Genomic DNA, 15139 nt, shown 5'->3' with positions numbered 1-15139 from the left:
ATACTTGCCAGAAGCTGTGCTGATTCCCAGTTACACATCAGTATACCTCCCACTTTGAAAGAGCCTACCAGGGAGACTATCTCATGTTTAACCAGTAGGTATGAAAGATTTTCCAACACTTTCTAAAAAAAAAAAAAAAATTGGCAACAAAAAGAAAGAAACCCACAAAACCAACAGCCCATTTATTTTTGAATATGAATTAGTAAATGATTTTATTCATTTCTGTGTTCATTTCTGATTTATTGTATTTGTTGCATTTGTTATGGATTGTTATTCTTACTGTTGTTGTTGTTTTATCATAAGAAGGAAATGTAATTCATCTGATATACTGGCACTGGAAGAAAAATGCATTTGGTTTTTGTACTGTAATTGTTTTGTTCACATTGGGCGCTTATTTGATTCAGTTGTTTAATAAGGTGTTTGATTTCATTTGGAGTATCAGTACTCATGGAATCAACATTTGTGTAGTATGAAGTTGTATTTTTTTTGTCAGTGCAAATTAATGTTATAGTGTCAATCAGCTTTTTTAGGTGTTTGAACAAAATGTGTTTTTTACAAATACAAGGTGTTCAAGTATGTGGTATAAAAAGGGTTATCATTCAAACAACAGACTTTTTACAAATAAAGGCTTATACAGTAAAGAAAGCTAATGTCTTTTCATTTGCCCTTTGAGGACTAATATACAGCATTGTTTCCTTTGACTTTTTATTAATTTATTTTAAGATATTGGTCCCCAAAAGGTAAATAGCATACAATGTTGCAAAACAAGAGGATAAAATCAGGTATTTACCATTGCTATTCCAGGTTGTTGTCAGAGCTCTCACCTCTTAGTTGGTGTCTTGCTTTTGATGAGGACTGTTGGATATGAAGACAGTCCAATAACAAAATTTAAGAAAAATCAAGAGTGTCTTCTTTTAATTTGATTATAAAACATTGCGCGTTTATGAGAATATACCTCCTTTCATACCCTATTTCCTGAATAAAGACGCAAAGTGACTCCTGCTGACAAGTGTAATATTTGCCCCATTTTCAATTCAGGAACTATTAAATTATCTCTTTTTTTTTTTCTTTTTTTTTTACATGGTTGGCAAATATAACATGAGTAACAATGTAGTACAGGTTGGGACAATGTACTGTAGCATTGTGGCCTGTCTGGGGCAGTTAAAACTTACAAGTGAAGTTTGAGTTCTGCGCCTACAAAGCTCTAGATAATTAATTTGTTTTGCACAGATGCAAACTTTTTGCTGAGACTTTTTGTCCTCTGGGACATGACACTATATATGGCAGCACATTTTGATTTTTTTTTCTTTAGGATGCACTCTGGGCTTGAACTACACTGAATGTTTCTGTGGTGAAGGTGAAGAGAACGGCCTCTAAATGTGACTGCACCTAGAGCACAGAGAACTGTAATGATCCAGTGAGACATTTGAAATATTATGTTCCACATATGCCTCTAAGCATTAGGAAACAATGAATTGCAGTCCAAACCAGCTCATTGATTTATAGATTCAGAGCAGAGTGGTGGTGTTGTGGGAGCCTTCGGGTGCAACCTCAGTCTCATGTTTGAGTCCCAAGTGAAACAATAATCTGATTAAAAGCACAATCTGTGGCTCAAAAACTGTGCCACACCACCAAAACTGAAAATAAATAACTGGAACCTCTCACTTCCAAATGAACTTTTAATACATAGTGAAATTACTAAGTTATTAATGCTGTTTAAGGTCTGTTTACATCAGTACTGTTTGTATATCCATCTGGAAAACAGGCCCATAACAGCTGACAAGCACAAAAATCTCAGCTTTCTTATACTCTGTATGAATTTCAGAAGCCTTTCTGTGTGGAGTTTGCATATTCTCTCTGTGTCTGTGTGGATGTCCTCCGGGTGCTCCAGTTTCCTCCCACAGACCAAAGACATGGTCCACTGGAGACTCAAAATTGCCCGTAGGTGTGAATGTGAGTGTGAATGTGTCTGTCTACATGTGTGTGTCTCTCTGTGATAGACTGGTAACATGTCTAGGGTGAGCCCTGCCTCATGCCCAATGCATGCTGGGATGGATTCCAGCATCCCTGTGACCCTTAACAGCATAAGCAGTTTAGAAAATGGATGGATGTACTTTTCATGGCAAACTCTGAAATTATATGTGAATATCAACGCACTTGTAATTTATATGGTCAGAGAAAAATCTTGATCGGGCCTTTTAAGTCGTTAACTGAAATCATCACATACCAGAGTGTGTTATTAATTGTGCATCAATGGCTTTAAAAAGTCATCAGTTTTAAGCGTCATTAATGATTTTGGAGCAGTGACATCCCCAGACACTAATACTTCACTGTCATCAGGAGCAGGACCCGAGGCCTCATGTGTAAACGGTATGGCGCACATGCATACAAATGACACGTACACAGCATGGTGTGCAGCATTTAGGATTTACAGCGAGTATAATTTATGAAAGGATTGGGGTCTGGGATATGGTGATGCATAATTTACTGATGTTATTACCGTACAAAGTCTAAATGAGTCTATGATAGTCACTTATGATGTGGAAATATTATTTTATTATACAGTCCAAGGCATAATAGATAAAACTGAATTAGAGAGTATTACAGTATATTCCCTAATCTGTTGGCCTAGAAATCCTGACTCACAAAAACCTATTTGAATTTGAAGCATTTGAAATACTCATCGATTCAATACAATTGTTTTAGAACAGTAAAAATAAAAAATAAATATAAAAATTCAGTTCTTCAAAAAAGAAAGAACAGTGATATGACATCCTGGTGGTCTTGTGGTTCAGATCATATAACTGAAACATCCCTGGTTTGATTTTAGCTTTTGTTGTATGTCATACTGGGGTATGATCTGCAACACATTCTCTCTCTCCCTGTGTTTTCTGTCTGTATCACCAACAACAACTATCCAATAAAGGTGAAGAATTGCAGAAAATAATCAGAAAAAAAACAAAATAAAAAAACCCATTGATGATCATACTTATGCCCACCATTTCTTAGAGTTTGTGAAAAGTGGGTTTCACAGTATGGGAAAAGGATTTTTCTGCTCTTTTGCTTTAATATGCTGTCAAGACAGTACTGAACCACATGTTTTTGAGTGATGAAATAGCAGCGTTTGAACAAGCCAATCAGAGCTGCTCCTCAGTGTGATGTCACACTGAAAGCAAATATTGATATTCAGTACTTTGAGGCCAGTTTGTACAGTATACTACTTGGACTTGTATCTGCTTGTTTCTGTCAAGTTATCTGTGCTGCCAGCCAATAGGCCTTTTCCACTGCAGACATTTGAACTTGCCATTGTAGGAAAAGCACATATGTTACCAATCACATTAACAATGACTCTGTTCTATTCAAGTATCCCAGTAAATCATCATAGTGAGCCAGCGTCTTCCATGAAAAGACCTATCAGAAGCTGATGAATTATGTTGTTTAGTCTGTTTCATTAAACATAGGCAGGGAATGGGCACCAAACAATGTTTAATGCAACTGAAAAAGAAAAGATAAAATAGGTTAACTTACCATACTGCAGTCATCCTTGATTAGTTTAAGTGGCAAAGATGTTGTTAAAGTTTACTCTAGTATTTGTTTTTATGTGGTAATTACTCAGAGTTGAATGAAAAGGTTAATGGTACATAGGAAAATGGTCTAAAAAAGGGGGGTTGCAAGAATCTCTGGTTGTTAAGGTCGTTCACATGCGCAATGATCCACTAATTCTTTTCGAAAACTAAAATTCCTAATAGTTGGTGTATAATTTGATTTGGTTAAAAAAAAGAAAAAAAAGAAAAGGGTTTGGTTAAGCTACCGAGCTGGGTAGCAGCTGTAGGTCTAACTTCAAACATGCAAAACAGCCACCTAGCAACCATTAAAATAATAGCTACAGCCTACCTCGCTCTTGTTTTTCACCAGTTCCCCTTTTTTTCTGCTCCATATATCGTTCTTTTTTGAGACATGGCTGTTTTAATATAAATAATGCATAGGGGCAAGAAAAGGCATGCAGCAGCACAGTTAAGAGGGAGAGAATCATTCTCTAAATTTACAGTGTATACAGTGCGTCGTATGTACCAATGTATTTTACACAAGATGGTTTGTCAGAAAATAGAGACTAAGACGTTATTCCACAGATTATTGTTTTTAAATATAATGATGTAGCATTAAAATTGATACATAATTTTAGGATTCTTTCTCAATTGACAGAAAAAAAAATTGAATGGTTAAAACACTGAAACAACATTGTTGATAAATTAATGATACTAATTTCTTACACATTTCTTGTTATATGAAAAGGGAACAATATTATATTTAGTAAAATAATATGAAAAGTATTAAAGGGTAATATTGAATAAGAATTAAGTTAAGTTGAAATAAGTACCGCCACATTGCAGATGTTTTTATTTCTATATAGTGCTACAGTGTATAATCAAGCATGTCAGTTATGTATTTTAAAAATGTAGCGTCGTTATTTGAAAATCTCTGTTGTTAAACAATTGATCAGTGACTATACTCGACTACTCTTCTTCTTGAGCTTTGGAGAACCCTGTTAATACCAGAATTTACACATATTAACAAGACTGATGTGAGGTCAGAGGTCAAATATTGATTCCAACAAATGAAAAAAGATAACCAGGGGACCTGGTTAATACTTGGACAGAATCAATGTCACTGATATGTGTGCAGGTCATAAAAAGTTGTGATGAAGCAGCTTGTTTAAAATATGACTTTACAGCATCACCAATAAGAGATAATGGAGTTACAGTTTAATGCTAATGCATCCTTGACCCAAACAATCATCTGGACCATCTGAAAAACATACCATGGGATCTGATCGCAGCGCTTTAGTCAAGTCTGTTTGAATGTATACTAGCAGGAAGTGAGGAGATTAAATAGACTGACTTCTATTTACTGTAAGTTTAAGTTTTCTCATGTCTTCCAAAGAAGCATACACAAAAACACCATTATAAAATCTAATTGCACTTGGATACAATATTTTTGTGATTGATTTCCAATCTTTATGCCCAAAAGTGCTTTTCTTTATTCCTCTGAAGTGGCATTTATTTAAATCTGACCACAAATCTTTTACCTTGTGGGTAAGTGGCTTAAGATCTATGGCCCTCAACTTTCACAGGGTGCTTCCTTACTGTGTTTAAACTTACTGTGTGTCTAAGCTTTTTTGTTGTTGCTGTTATTGTGTGTGTTGTATTTCATCATGTTTAGCTGATTACACTGCTAAGTCAGTTCACCTTGAGAGGAGCTAAGGTATATAAATAATATGTCCAATATGAAGTGATGTATAGAAATCACCCGTGTGAAATCAAGATCAAATGATACTCTTCACAACTTATTACAATTTACTGAAAGTAGCCTTTGAAAAACCACACAAGCAGAACAACAATGTGTAGAGAAAATACTGCTGTGGGTGAAAGATAAACGTAATAATGCTCAGCAGGTTTGCTGTTGCTGAATTTGCCTGTATTTTCATCTCTCTCTCTCTCCGCAGATTGGCTCTTTCTGCATTGGAGAGCACAGCTCTGTTAAGAAAATGGATACAGAGCCGCTGAAGTAGCTCAGCAAAATGTGCCTTCCATTTCCGTGTTCTATTGTCAGCACTCCATATAAAAACATAAAATATTGAAAGGGTGCATTAACATGGGTCAGAAATTGATGGCTGTTCCTCTGTGGGGGAAAAAAAACAGAAAGCAGTCAAAAAGCAAGGATGCTTTGGTTTTGTGACTTAGAATGCCTGTTTGTGCTTTCTGCCACTGACATAATTTTTAATAAATTGTCTTCACTTATTCTAACCAATGTGTTAAGGTTGACCTACAGTTTTTTATGGAATATGATTTGAACATTTGTTCTTATGCAACTTGCAGATTAATGTAAAGCTTTTGATCTTACAGTTGTGATTGTCACAGTCATGCAACACCTTAAATTAATCCTGTATTTCAAGCACAGCTCATGTTAACAAAGACATAAATCAGTAATAAACAGTAGACTTTTTGGATTCAGGGCAAAGATAAACCTAGATAATAGATAATGTCCACTAAAATAATCAATTATTCAGCCAATAAACAGTTATATCTGTTAGTTACTCCCAAAACAAAAATCTCAAGTTCTTCAAGTAAAGGCGCAGTTTTTGACATGATAAAATGTCAAACCATGCTCCTCTTGTAGCCCGGTGTGTCCATCTATTTTCCTTTTACAGGATGTTCATCTGTGTTGCCATGGAGTTCTTGTTTGGGGGTTGAAAAGCGAGTGAAGAGACAAAGAAGAGTGGAAACATAATGTGTCTAATAAAATATTAAGACACATCTCTTTTATGCAATGTGACCATCGCTGAACCACTAAATCCACCCCCCAGGGGCATCATTTTGAAAATCCTAGGGTATAGCAAAAAGGATGGTGTCGGTGGGGCAGTTAAAGAAGAAATTATATAAACATATAAAATGCAAATATAGTATTTCTCTGGCTCATATACTATGTGCCAGAGAAAATGTAAACTCTGCATTTTTGTATGATGAATGTACAGTAAGAAGGTATGTACAATGCATGGAGATCAGTATTTTATCTTAGAGGTAGAGAGAGCAGTGCAAGAATCACTTCAAAACATTAGTTTGGTACATGCAAAAGTGAAATCTGGATAAGATCACATCAAATTATACTTTTCTGGCAAATCTCAACATCCTCCTTAATTTATTTTGGCATTTTCCCCTGGAATGAAGACAGTCACAGAAGGACACATTTTAGATGATCAAAACTGCCTTTAGACAAAGTGGATATGGGAACATAATGTGTCTCAGGAAGGCATAATGTTTCTCTACGCCAGTAAGGGTCAACTGTGTGTGCTCACTCCTTTTTTTACTGCCAACACTGTATGAAAGTTAGAGCTCATATGCAACACTGACAGGCTGTCTATTACTGGAGACTGTTTGTTGATGTAAACTTACTCTTCTTCTTCTTCCTCTGCCCCTTGTTTCATGTTTTCTTCCTTAGACAGTTCATGATAGGTCACCTACGCCAATAACAGACTGAATTTCAGAGATGACAAAAGTATCAGGAGATATTGCCTCTGACTGTGAGTGCCCCACTTTTTTTTTTTTTTTTTTGTAGGTTTATTTCCACACTTGTGTCAATCTTTGTGAAAGCAGTGTTTCATGCTTGCATTTGATGCCGATGTAAGATGATAGTTCAGTGTCACTGCATTTGCTTTTAGTGCCAAGGAAAAAAAAAAAGCAATGCAAAGGAGACCTTTTCCTCTGCACAAGTCAGATGATGTTTCGCACTACTGTTTGTGGCTCTGTGCTGTTATTCTCGCATATGATTTGGTTTTGTACCATCACTATTTTTATAAGTGGTGCTTGGTAGCTGTAGGGATAGTAAGTGAAGTCATGCTAAATGTCTGGCCTATATATTTTTTTCCAAGGCTGTTGAGAGTGGGAGAGGAGAGTGAGGAGGAGTGAGGCCTGCCAAAGCCGGAGTGTGGCGCTCCTGTCTCTAGTGCCATCGGCTGCCTCAACACACACACACACACACACACACACACACACACACACACACACACACACACACACACACACAAACACTCAATATCTAACAGCCTGGCCTGTCATCTGCTGGTCTACATCTGAACTGCATCCTCCTTAAAAGCAACAGCAGTAACAGTATCTCAACCAAACTATACTGCTACAAAATACAGTAAGTGGATAAATACATTAATAAAACAATTCACTTATAAATACTTGAGTATTTGTTGTTGTTGTAATGTCAAAGCTATCATTACACAGGTCTGTCAAACAGAAAAAAGTGGAAAAACAACACCACACCTTAAATGTGTACTCACTCCATCTGAGCCAAAGCTCTGATTCACACCTCCTCACAGTCTGCTGACACGGAAACACTGGTTGGAGGGGGCGGATGAATAAGTCTGTGTGGAGGTATTACACTGAAACCTGCTGCTGTAGGTCTGAGTAGGACACATTTCCAGGACCAGCAAGTTTCATTTCACTGTATGACACAGCTCTCGAGGTTTGTGCATGCAGGAGGTTGGATTTGTCATCGGCCCTCCACACACGTATAATAATATCATTAAGAATAAGTATAGTATGCTGAGAGGTGAATCTGTCATAAAATGGCAACAATCTAACATTTAAAAACTGAAAATCCTCTCTATTGGATGGGCTGCCATGATATTTTGTACAGATATTCATGGTCCCCAGAGGAGGATAAGGGCGACACGCATTAATCAAAATTTCTGTAAATGTACCAGTATTCACCAGCTGGCTAATTTTCAACTGCAGTCCTTCACCAAGATGTTCCAAAACCAATGAAGTAACAGGTTAATAAGATGCCAAAATGACAGCAAAATCAACAAAATCAGCATTTACAAGACAGCACACAAATCATGAAGAGCACCAGGAAGAAGCAAAAAACTGATTCAACAAAACATTAATTTGGAACAGATATCCATGTTGGTGATGCCCTTACTTTTCCATCTCAGCCATCCAGTCAAATTTGGTATTATTATTTTGAGCATGTTAGCATGCTGATGTTAGCCTTTAGCTCGAGTACAGCCTCACAGAGCTGCTAGCATGGCTGCAGACTTTCACGATGAGGAAATACAAAGGGAACAATCGAACAAGGGAGCATTCACTGTATTTTTTCTGGATCTGATGAACAACTTATGTCAGAATGAATAACACCCAGTTCCAAAATTTAACTGTGCATTCAACTAATGCATTATTAATGATTTTATTCATTTTTTAAAATTTATTTTATTCAAATACAAAATTAATTCAACCCCATTATCTCTTATTTACTCATGCTGGCAAGATGATTTTTAAATGTTTCTCGGTCTTGGACGCTGATAAGTTGGTCATGAGTCATGCTGTTGATTTCATTTATTTGCCCCTTGTTTTGGCGCAGTACAGTTCCGCCTAAACACATAGCCGCCAACACAAGTTCAGATAAAGTTTTAAGACACTGAGATCATCTAACTTCCCAGCCTATCAAGTGCCTTCAGGATAATGAGCTCTACATGCTTGCCTCCACTTCCCACATTATCCACAGCCTCCCTCCGTCACCTCTTCAGTCACCCCTGATCAACATTTTTCACATTGTTAATCACTTATGTCAGCTTCTGCTAATTATAGACAATTAATCATGTGTGATTCACTGTCTCTCTCTGTCAGCACTGTGCTCTACACTGTGTGAGCGAAAACGACAAAGGTGAAACTGCCTTTATTAAGTACGCAGCACCAGGGAGTGAACTCCCCAATGATAAGCAGCATGTTGCAGTGCTTTGGCTTACACTTCCTTGAGGCAAGTGATAAAGGCCAGGTGGAGATTAAATTACATTAATTCCTTCGCCAGAAGCCCTGACCGAGAATGACTTACAAGACAAGGAGGATGGAGTGATGAGCTGTAGCTAAACTACTGCCAAAGCACTGAAAAATGAATTAGCCATCAGTGTCACAACACACTGTGCCCCTAAGCTGCCATATAAAGTCAACAACCTGAAACACACACTATAGGCTGCTTTGACTTCTTTTGCTGTTTTTTTGTTTGTTTGTTTGTTTTTTAACGTACACTGCATTTACTGAGTTATATGTATATGTGTGAGGAAAAAAAATCTCCTTTTTATCTGCCACCACCCAAAATTAACGGCTAAATCAGTGGTTTTTGAAAAACAACAGAGTATACACACCCAGTCTGGCAAACATGGATATGCAAACATTGTGTTATCAACATGCACAGTATCAGCCAGTCCATTACGAAGCATAATGTACCCTTACCTATGAAACTGTAACGTTACACACACTCTGCCGGCGCTGCTTGCGAGAGTTAGGGACTCAGTGGCCAAGTTCAGTTTTTTCTTTGTTTCAGATCTGTGAGCATACTCCAACATTTTGTGAAGATGTGCTCCATGCTGCGCTTATTGGTGCTTATAAGCATAATAGGTAACTATATTTCATTATTTTTCCTCTTGTGATTCTGTGTTTTAGGGAGTTTTTGAATTACATGGTGCATTTAGTGAAGAATGCGCGGTTTTGGATTTAACCAATGATACTTGAAACCTGGTAAACTTGTTCTTTTGTAGGATGTGTTGAGCTGATCACAGTCACAACTCCGCACAAATATGTCAATGTTACAAAGGGAGAAAATGTCCTTCTCCAGTGTAACTTTGAGACTAATGAACCGACCACCAGCCTTACCATCCAGTGGGACTTTGTTTCATCGTCTTCCATGTCCCCACAACAGGTAGATACACACTGCTGCTCAGATACAAGCTCTGCACCAAATGAAGCAGATTTGATCAAATGTGACGAATAAGAATAATTCAAATTGTTAAATTAAATAAAAATTAGATTGAGCACAAAAGTAATCATTTTTCCTCAAAGTTTGTCCAGTAGCTCACTGTGTTTGTTTAATGATTGTACAAGGCAGCAAGCCTTGGTAAGACATCAGTCATTCTGTGTTTCTTTCAAGCTTGTGTGCTTCACCACTTTAGAGGTCAAAATTACAGCTCTTTACCAAAATACAGCATGTTGACTGGCATTTATGTCATTTTGGGCCTAATTACGGAAACAACACTTCAGTTGGATTTAAACTGGGCGGAATCTCACCACAAAACTCAGCATTTAGGAGGATATTCAGAGTTTAACTTGCCTGTATTTTGAATTACTCACAGAAACTCTATAAAGCTTGAATATTCAGCAAAAAAAACCTGCTCGTGCACACATACAGGTTAGCTCAATTTTTCCAAATACAGCGTGTTCTTGATGAACTGTTAGGAACCACACCTTGCTGATACAACAAAGCCCGTGACTGAGAAGTCAGATAATAACAGATTTTATTTTAAAAAAACAAAACAGAATCATTGCAGATAGTAATGTGTATGATTAATAGTCAGAGTCACAGATAGTCAAGTTGCTTTTTACATAAAATGTTACCATCCAATTGATGTAATTACACTAAAAGTAATTCATTCAGGCCCTTAGGACAACTTTTTTTTTATTTGACATGTACTTAGTCAAGAATATGTATTACTGTTTTTTAGTGCTGTTTTTGAATAAGTAAAAAATCTGTTTTTTTTTACAATGCCAATTTAACCAACTGCAGCGGCTTTTCTTAAGTGCAGTTTTATCCAACTAAAAAAAAATGCTTTTAAAGAAATGTACATGGTACCTAGCAAGCAGAGACTGAATAAAATGTGCCTGAGTTGACCTCACAGTCTGAGTTGAGCACAACTCCAATGTAAAACTGAGTTTCTGTATCTATAAATTTAGTCAGCCAACTTTGAATTCATTTCTCTAAATGATTACATTCAGACCTCTCGAACAAACCAGCCCCACAACATGAGTTTTTACTATGGTATCATTTGGAAAGTGTCTTTACTGTGTTGATTTCTTGCCGTTTGCTTTTAGGTGTATTACTATCAAGGAGGAAAGTCTGTCACTTTGAAATCTTATGAGGGCCGGTTTCAGCCTCCCCCTGATCCCAGCAAAACCAAAAACGCCTCAATAATAATCAGCGACATGCAGCCATCTGATGCCGGAGTCTACACCTGTGAGGTTCACAACCTTCCTGATGTGTCCGGACAGTCTCAGGTCAATATCCATGTGAAAGTTCTCGGTAAGTTTGGTTAACTCCAGGGAGGTGTCGAAAGTGTTTTGACTGCATTATCAATATTCAAGTACTTTATTGTACCCTCTCAGATTTAAGTTAAACACCTTCAAGAAAAAAGAAGAGCTTTTAATATTGCAAATTTAAACTTCCCTGCGGTGAGTTTATTCACCGACTGGTCGTTACTTCAAGTAATATAAGAAGAGAATACAATGAGTGTGTAGGAGATTTCATACAACTGGACCACACCCGTTAGTAGTATCGCTTGAATATTTGCATTATGAGAGGAAGTAAGAGTGACTGATTATTTTTGTGTCAAAATGGCGCTCCGATGTTCTGCTTTCGAAGTAGTGTTCACACCTGGACATGGGTCTAGTCTGACAGCATAAGCTGCTGGTGCTGTTTGAAACAGCTTCTAAAAAAGTGAAAAGGCCTAATCTGAACCTCCTGCTGGTGCGTCGACCATTATTCTCGATTGTAAAGGTGTGGCTATACCTGGAAAGGGAGAGCCGAAGCACACCAGCAGTCTCTTTGAAGTTTCTGGTCTCTGAGAATGAAAATAATGTAACATTGAAGTTTTATTTGTAATCTAAATTTGTATTTTAACATTTTTAGGATCCAACAGTAACCCTTCTGCTTCCACATTTGTCATTTTGTCCCCCCTTAATGTTTTTCAAGGAAAGTAGGGCTACTTAAGTCATGTCTGAGTGAACGATTCTTTTACTTTCACCTGAGTAACACAAAATTCCAGTCTGAATTACTGTGGGTGAAATCCACATCTGAGATTACAGCATCTATTATCAGTGTCGTAACATTAACACATCTATTAAAATAGTGGCCCTGAATAGTGCGATTAGGGAATTACATTCAGTTTGAATCCTCTCATTCACCGAGTTACCAGGACAACCTCGCAGGCCTCAGTATCCTCAGTAGTTTCCATGGTTACTGCAGCAGTCTCCTCATTGTCAGTGTTGGAAATTAGAGTAGGACTGTGACTGCATCCTTGTACTGCATACAGAATATATATCAGCATCTGCTGCATGCTAACCACACTTCATATGAAAATGTTTGCAGGACACTTTCTACACACTGAATGTGATGCATGAATAAGCACCGTATGAATATGTATGGATGTTCTCATGCTGATTATCATGGGATCAAAGACAATTTTCATCACTTACTTTTACATATTATACTATGGTAATATTTATGTTCCTAATCAATATTTAACTAATGTGAAAACAAAATTGTAAAAATGTTTTAGCAGAGTCGTCATATCAATATTGAAAAGCCTAATGATGAATAGTCAGGCACCATGAAATACACAGAAAGGATTCAGTCTCAACTCAGGAGCAGTAGACTTGTGAGGACACTCCCAACACACTTCCCACCTCATGATGACTAATGATGAGACATGTGACACTGTGTTTGATTAACAAGGTTTTCAACAAACTCAAATCTGAAAACGGTCTTTGTTACACACCTTTTCTCCACTTTGATATGACTTTTATGACCTATTTTGACTAAGCAAAGTCTTGTTAGCATTAAAATGATAATTGCCTCTTATTACAATTTAAATGTTCCATCAAATTCTATATTCTTACCTAAGCTGATTATTTCAGCCAGAAACTCTTGCTGAAATGCTATGAAAAATGTCAATGGTCTCTACATATCATGCATGCGCTGCATAATAATGTCTAGTAGATCTAAGACTGAATATATCACCTATATAAACCCTTGCATCCTCCTTGTGGTCTGTCAGAGAGGCCCTCTGTTCCTTATTGCGCTGTCCACGGTGACGTAGAATCTGGTCACCTGGTCACTCTGACCTGCCACAGTGAGCGTGGGAGCCCGACCCCGACATACACCTGGATCAGACTGGATCAGACAAGGACAAGGAGGCCTATACTGGGAAGAGGTGAGTACTGCTTGTGATATAAATATGTGCACATTCATCCTTTTTATGAAACACATGTGCACTTGTTTCTTCAGTGACCAAAACTGGAATATTGGAAATCAGAAATATATCCCAGTTTGAGTTTGGGGAGTACCAGTGCAATGCTACAAATGCAGTGGGATTTTCAACTTGCACTATCGAGCTGAGTCCTGGTATGTTCACATTTACTTTTACTTTTGAGAATATCTGTACAAAAAAGTACATCAGCTGAGATCATAAAAAAGGCTTCATTCATGGGTAAAAACTTGTGTGTGTGTGTGTACAGAAGCGGGAGACGGGGTGATTGCTGGTGCAGTGATCGGCGCATTGCTCGGATGTCTCCTGATCATCCTAATTGTGTGGTTCATCGCTCACACCGTGAAGAAGCACAAATACAGAGCGCTCAAAATGTCGGAGGCCAACGAGATGAAGTGAGGATCTTAATGCTACATTTCATCATGTCGTTTGTAATTGAAGGGTGTAACATTAACTCTCTCTCTGTCCACTAGGAGGAGCCCTCCACAGGCTCAGGAAGCCTCAGACAGCGTTCCCGTAGCAACCACAGCCGGCAACCGCCACGCTGAGGCAGATGACCCCCAAGCCTAAAAAAAGGCCTGGTGAAAACAACTGGGATGACGTCACAGTTCTGAACAACAGGATGTTCAGTCTTCCAGATACGTCATTCTCAGATTTAATCAACATGATGAAGCTCATGTCCGTGCTTTGTTACATGTGTTGTGAATCAAAAAAGTTATTCTGCTCACAATCAGTTCAGTCTTCTACAGCTTTTCTTGTGGTGTTAGACCACACAAAGCATTTTTTAGTTTGTTCTTAGTGCTTTCATTTGTTTGTCTTACCATTTAATAGTAAGTGTGACAATCAGTGCATATTGATGACTCATTCGGTCTTAGATATACATTACATCAGAACCAATATCTGAATTTATTGTAAGAATCAAAACATGTATGTATGTTTAATAACACTTGCAGAGTCTGCATCATGCAAAGGATCAATGTGATAAATTGATCACTGATGTCCTAATACTGGGGGTTACAATAACATGTGTTTTTGTCTTTTACAGTTAAGTTTTTTGTTTGCTTGTTTGTTTTTTATAGTAAGACATTGTTGTTTTAAAACTCAATGATAAAAATCATAAAATATGTTAAATATTACAGCTACAATAAAAAATCAAATCCTTTTTCATACTAAATGGCTATTACAAACAGCAAGAGTGAAAGGTTAATTGATCTTTGGTAATAAGAACTGTAAAGCAACTGTGGATGAAGTATGACTATTTTGTTTAATAATGTTCAAGCAATTTGCAGATCATGATTAAATAATGTTTTTCTGAGTTGCTGATTCATGTTGCTTCCTGTTTGACCATAGCTGACTATATCAAGTATCATCTAGGTGGCAGCAGACTTACGTTGGAGCCTCACACTAAAACTCAAGCATAGTGTCAGGTTAGAGTCCCTTGGACTATGAAGATTTGACATGTGGGTTTCAGTGTCCTTCTTTCTTGAGTATTGTGTAAGCCATGTGGCTACCCGAATGGAGGAAGAAAACAAGCCCTCTATA

The 15139-nt window shown here is 37.4% G+C and overlaps 1 protein-coding gene across 1 annotated transcript; it reads left to right on the top strand.

The window, feature by feature from the left end:
- Positions 1 to 9889: 9889 nt before the first annotated feature.
- Positions 9890 to 14696, top strand: LOC121910732 (V-set and immunoglobulin domain-containing protein 1-like). Its single transcript, XM_042432035.1, has 7 exons — positions 9890 to 9959; positions 10100 to 10260; positions 11427 to 11634; positions 13388 to 13543; positions 13618 to 13734; positions 13848 to 13992; positions 14071 to 14696. The coding sequence occupies exons 1-7, from the start codon at positions 9917 to 9919 to the stop codon at positions 14165 to 14167; spliced, it is 927 nt and encodes a 308-aa protein (XP_042287969.1). The 5' UTR covers positions 9890 to 9916; the 3' UTR covers positions 14168 to 14696.
- Positions 14697 to 15139: the final 443 nt, after the last annotated feature.

This window comes from Thunnus maccoyii, chromosome 13, assembly GCF_910596095.1.
Source record: "Thunnus maccoyii chromosome 13, fThuMac1.1, whole genome shotgun sequence".
NCBI lineage: Eukaryota > Metazoa > Chordata > Actinopteri > Scombriformes > Scombridae > Thunnus > Thunnus maccoyii.
The sequence above is the reverse complement of the archived record's forward strand: the minus strand, read 5'-3'. Positions and strand labels throughout refer to the sequence as shown.

Coding starts and splice junctions, on each gene's coding strand:
- LOC121910732 (XM_042432035.1), top strand. CDS start 9,917: ATGTGCTCCATGCTGCGCTTATTGGTGCTTATAAGCATAATAG. Junction 13,735..13,847: donor CACTATCGAGCTGAGTCCTG/GTATGTTCACAT, acceptor GTGTGTGTACAG/AAGCGGGAGACGGGGTGATT. Junction 13,993..14,070: donor TCGGAGGCCAACGAGATGAA/GTGAGGATCTTA, acceptor TCTGTCCACTAG/GAGGAGCCCTCCACAGGCTC.